This window comes from Gavialis gangeticus, unplaced genomic scaffold (assembly GCF_001723915.1).
Source record: "Gavialis gangeticus isolate Ggan-Ray unplaced genomic scaffold, GavGan_comp1, whole genome shotgun sequence".
Classification (NCBI taxonomy): domain Eukaryota; kingdom Metazoa; phylum Chordata; order Crocodylia; family Gavialidae; genus Gavialis; species Gavialis gangeticus.
Genome location: NW_017729032.1, coordinates 144,540,842 through 144,546,313, shown reverse-complemented (window position 1 = coordinate 144,546,313; position 5,472 = coordinate 144,540,842). Strand labels below are relative to the sequence as shown.

Sequence of the window (5,472 nt, the reverse complement as noted above, 5' to 3'; positions counted from 1 at the left end):
GGCGCCCAGAACTGGACGCAGTACTCCAACTGCGGCCTGACCAGTGCCGCATAAAGGGGGAGGATCACCTCTCTGGACCTGCTCGAGATGCATCTGTGGATGCATGACAAGGTACGGTTGGCCTTCCTAACTGCCTCCCCACACTGCCGACCCATGTTCATCTTGGAGTCAATGATGACTCCAAGATCTTTTTCTGCCTCCGTGCTGACAAGAGGGGAGTTCCCTAACCTGTAGGTATGGTGCCGGTTGTTCCTCCCCAGGTGCATCACCTTGCACTTATCCATGTTGAAACCCATCCTATTCTTATCCGCCCACTCTTGCAACCTGTCCAGGTCCGATTGTAGCCTGCTTCTTCCTTCTAGTGTGCCCACGTCCCCCCACATCTTAATGTGTTCTGGCTTCCAAGATTTTCTTAAATGTCCATCTCCTACATCTAGAATTTCAGTGAGGAGCAGAGCAGATGATGAGTAAGCAGATAAACAGTTGGAGGAATTGTGCATATGGAAAGGAAGAACAGCTCAATGCTGCCTAGGGGTCTGCTTTTTTTCCTATACATTTCCTATGAAAGTCAAAAACAAAACGTCCATTTGCCTTAATGTTAAAATAGCTCAAAGAGATCTGGAGATCATCAGCATCTTTTCAGGAGATCACTAGTCCTTTTTCAGGGAAATACAGTCCAAGGTTGATAACTGTGACTTTGCTGTGGGGAGGTCTCACCAAGTAGGGAAGTGGAGAAAATATATAGCAAGCAGCTACTAATAAAGAGATAGCAAGGAGGTCATCAGATGTTTCTTGAGGGGAAAAATTAAGAATGTAGATAATGGAAGACACTGTAAACAGTAAAACATATTTTGATAGACCCTAACATGGCCCATGAGGCCCCTTAAACTTCGGTTCTGCAGTTCTTTTTGGTACTTGTTTTTCATTTGTTTATGTGCGTGCACAAAAATTTCACAAGCCCACTGATATCAGCAAGACTATCAGTGAAATTGTTGGTGGTTGTGAAATCTGACCATTTATAGTTTCTTATTAGTAGATCTTGGTGTCGTCTGTAACTGTGAATGACCTTGAGTCATTAGGACTAGTGATTTCTCCTTACTACAAAATAATTGTTTGAAAAATTGCAGAGCCACCTTCATGGCAGACTGAGCTCAGCAGGGAAGAGCTACTACAGAAGCTGAACACAACAACAAAGAGTGCTGATCATTTGAATGGATTGCTTCGTGAATCAGAAGCAACAAATGCAATCTTAATGGAACAAATTAAGGTTAGTAAACTTGATGCAACTCTGATTTACTGCGTCGGTGACCCAGAGCAGATCCTTAGGACCATAATCTGTGATTCAAACCTGACGCATTTAGAAATGTGATGAGATACAAAATGTAATTGCCTATTGTTTTTGTTAAACTCTCTCAAATTCCTCAAGTTTACCTAATGCTTTCAAATTTTCTTGTTTTTGTCAGCTTTTTTCAATATTGTATTTACTAAAATACAGAATGAATTTCTTTCCCTGTAATTGGCACCTGGGAAGAAGGCTCCTCATCTTACCGCGTACAAGGAGGTTTCATGAAACACATTGACAGCAGTTTAACAATAGACAAAACAGTATGTGCTCAGCAACAGAAATCAGTTACAAAGTTGATTAAATGCAGCCAACACTGAGCACCACTATAAAACACATGGCCCACATTGGGCAGATATGCTGGTTAGAACCTAACGAAAGGATAAGTGAATACAGGCCATCTGAATACAATATGTGGTAGTGCCCATTAAGTGGAATGCTCCTCACCGCCAGCTCTTTCAAGTCATAGTGAGCCACTATATTGCATCAATTTTTACTTCCTCTTCATTCCCACTGCTGAGCTGCACCTTTTATTTCTCACTTCTAGCGATTACTGTTGCTTCACCAGCCTTAAATGCTTGGCAAATATAATGAAATGGGGCCCCAAACAGATCACTCAGAATCCCTCTGTTGTGTTTTTTCTCTCAGCCTGTTACATATTAGTGTGGCGCCCTGCCTTCTGTGAAGTGGAGCTAGATCAGGTTACCCTGTGCCTCCCTCATCTGTACATACATTTTTGGTGTATGCCAGGACTTGTGACAAGAACACCTGGTTCCAGTCATGAGCGGGGGCTAATTATCACATAGACCTTTGTGGGTGTTATCTGGAGTATGCACACATACTGAGCAGTGCTGAGCTTTGGGATCACTGTGGCTTGAAATTCTGTTGGGCCTCACCAGAGTCATCTCATTGAATTGTGTGGTTTGGACTAATACCATGCATAATTTTTACTACATATAAGTGAATGCCAAAGTGCTGCTCAAAAGTGTGTGTTTATGAAGTACCTGTACTAAAACTCACAGAAGTTTTGGTTTGTTTTTTTTTTGAAAAGGTAATATGCATCAATTTTAGATGAGTTCATTGTGTAGGTGCTATATGCAAATGTCTACAGCCATGTTTAATTTGAAGGTTACTGTTTTCAAATTTTCTTCTCACTTCTATGTGCGCAGGGAGAGTAGGGTCTGACACTAGAGAGGGGCAAGGGCTGCCATGGTAAAAAGTTGGGAAGCAGAGAGGAAAGGAGTTACTTGATGCCCCCAGGTTTATTTTCCCTGCTGTAGCAGTGGGAGAGGGACAAATTCAAAGCAGACGTTCAATAATGAGATTCTATATGTGGAAAATTATAACATTTATAAATTTTCCATATATAGAATCTAATTATTGGGAGATCATCTTACAATCAGGGACATCTTCTATATAATGCAATATTTCCTTGGATGCTTTCAAAAATATGAAGTGGAATATGTGCAAAAAGTCAGTTCTTAATGTGCAAAAAAAGTCGTCTTTCATTTTTAGACCAAGCACAATACACAAAGAGAAACCATTGAATTGTTTTTCCCCACAAGGCTGCTTTTGTCTCCATTGCCTTTTAGTGTCTTAAGTGATCCTGGATATAAATATTGACTGAGCTTAAGATTGCCTTGGGGCTTGAGTATTGAGCTAATATAATGTGTTTCTTATCTAACTTTATTTTGGATCATTTGATCTGTGTTGAAGGATTGATTTTGTTTGTTTGTTTGTTTGGTTGGGTTTTTTTTGGTTGTTGCTTTCCCCTCCCCTTCCCTTACTTCTATAACTAAAACAGCCCAGTAGAGTCTTAAAATTGCAGGACCAATTTTAGCTCTCCTTTTAACTGCACAACTCCTCTTGCCATGTTGAAATGCTCAGAAGGGATCTGTTCTGGCAGTGCAAACTCTGTTACACTCCTATGCCACTCAGGAAGGCACATAGCTGTTAGGTGCAGAAAAACATGACTAATGATTGGTGCTTGAGGAGGGGGAAGGAGTGCCCCATTGATGTTTCTTCATTAGGTAAAATGGATTTAGAGCAGGGGATGGGAAGGAGCAGAGGCCAGGGCCAGAACCCAGAGCCTTTTCTCTTTCATGGCAGTGTCTAACTCATCAAGCCACAGAACCAGGCTTGCTCTTCTGACCCCACGTGCCTCCCCCTTTTGGCTGCCCAGGGGTCCAGCTTCAACATGATGGTTAGAGGGTGCTCCTGGCAGTGTCCATGGCCTGAAAATAGAAGCAGTTTTGCCAGGTAGTGGGAGACAAATTCAAATCCTCTCTGGCTGCTGGGGCCAAAATCCTGTTTTTCCATTTCCTTGTCAAGCATGGTAATAACTAGTCTATTGGGCTAAGGGGTGGGAGGGTCTTCATTTTATGGCATCAGTTTCTGTGATTAATAATTTGAGTGTTTGTACTGTTGCAGTTTGTAAGTAGCCAGAGTGGATCCCTTCTGCTTGTTATGCTCAGAAAAGCATGGTGGGACATATAGTAAGATCTAAAATCCACAGAAGTGTTTTGTAGTCAATCATGTAAAAAACAAAGAAGTAAAATATTGGCAACTCTTCCTTATAACCTTTTACTGTAAAACTCCTACACAAAGGTGTTCATGTAATCCTAAAGAGGTTAAATGAATTCTGGAATTTCTCGGAAGGCTTGGATAAAATACAGGTATAGAGAATATTCTGCCATCTCTAGGTCCAGTGGGACTTTCACCCAGAAGACCTCATTCTTTATACAGGTAAACGTGTTCAGTGCCATATTGCCTGTATAATTCATACATGCTGTGTTTCTCCAAGTAGCCTCTTCAGCTGATCATATTTATAAAAATCAAGTAAATAATATTTAAAGGTTTCTTTGTGTCTGCAGCTTCTTAAGAATGAAATAAGGAGACTGGAAAGGAACCAAGAGCGAGAGAAATCTGTTGCTAATCTAGAATACTTGAAAAACGTTCTGCTGCAATTCATATTTCTGAAATCAGGAAGTGAAAGAGAGAGGCTGTTGCCAGTAATAGATACCATGTTGCAGCTCAGCCCTGAAGAAAAGGGAAAGCTTGTTGCAATCGCTCAAGGTATGTATAATATTTCTTTTAATACCAATACATCATCACAAAGAAGGAAAGTAAAAGTAATAATAAAGAAAACCAAAAGGTTTTGACTTCCTTTTATTCAGATCCTCTAGAAAAACAAATCTGAAGAATGTGATGCAAACAGGTTAGGAATAAAATGATGCTACTCAGTTAGAAGGGGATTAAAGTATTGCAATTTCTCATTGAACAGGACTAAAAGGAAAATCCTAAATAAAATTCTCTAAGGTGAAAATAAAAACTTTAAGAGAGACCTTTCTTTCATGTTAAATTGTGTAAAACTCCATCACTTCCTTAGTCTTCCCTAAAGAGACATTTCTTCATGGTTTTTTTAACCATCTGCCTGCATTTTTTCCCCAGTCAGTTCCACTGTTGACTAGTCAGTGAATTGAAGATCTCTTTCAAATTGGGATGAGGATAAAGCTTCCTGTGAATTGATTTTCATGACACATGCTCCACAAAAATGTAGGAGCTATTCCAATTTAATAAAAGCCATTTTGCATAGTAAATGACTGAAACTAATGATTAACAACTAGTTTTGAAACTTTATTCCACAAATATATGTGAGGGGCAAAAATTTCTTAGAGTGATATCTTTTCTTGGATCAACTATGCTGCTTCTGACTTCCTGTGATCAGAGAACTGATGGCAGACATCTTGCATTTGAAAGCTTGTCTAACTTTATCCCAACTATGTAGTTGGTCCAATAAATGATGTTATCCTAAGGCAGGAGTTGTCAGCCAGAGGTAGGTGTACCCCTAGGGGTACTTAGAAAGGTCATAGGGGGTATGCACGGGCAGGCAGCTGGTCAGGATTAGAGTGCTCCACAGGGAATGGCGGTGGCATCTCCCCCAGCACATTCCCATACTTTGCTTCTTACCTGGGGGAGGGACGCACCAGGTGCCACCAGCTCCACACAGCACACTGCAGCACCTCCTCGCCCCCACCTCAGCCCATTCTCTGTGCCCGCTCCCAAGAGCAGGGCTGGGGGCAAGGGCAGCAGTGCCCCTCTGCAGGCCATGCATGTGCCAGCCAGATGGG

At 41.3% G+C, this 5,472-nt stretch overlaps 1 protein-coding gene across 1 annotated transcript in view; it reads left to right on the top strand.

The window, feature by feature from the left end:
• The window catches only part of GCC2 (GRIP and coiled-coil domain containing 2), a 65,756-nt gene that overhangs the window by 58,033 nt on the left and 2,251 nt on the right, over positions 1 to 5,472 (top strand). Inside the window, exons 21-22 of the mRNA XM_019524410.1 lie at positions 1,128 to 1,267; positions 4,216 to 4,417. Of these exons, the coding sequence (XP_019379955.1) occupies positions 1,128 to 1,267; positions 4,216 to 4,417 (342 nt within the window). The remainder of the gene's footprint in view (positions 1 to 1,127; positions 1,268 to 4,215; positions 4,418 to 5,472) is intronic.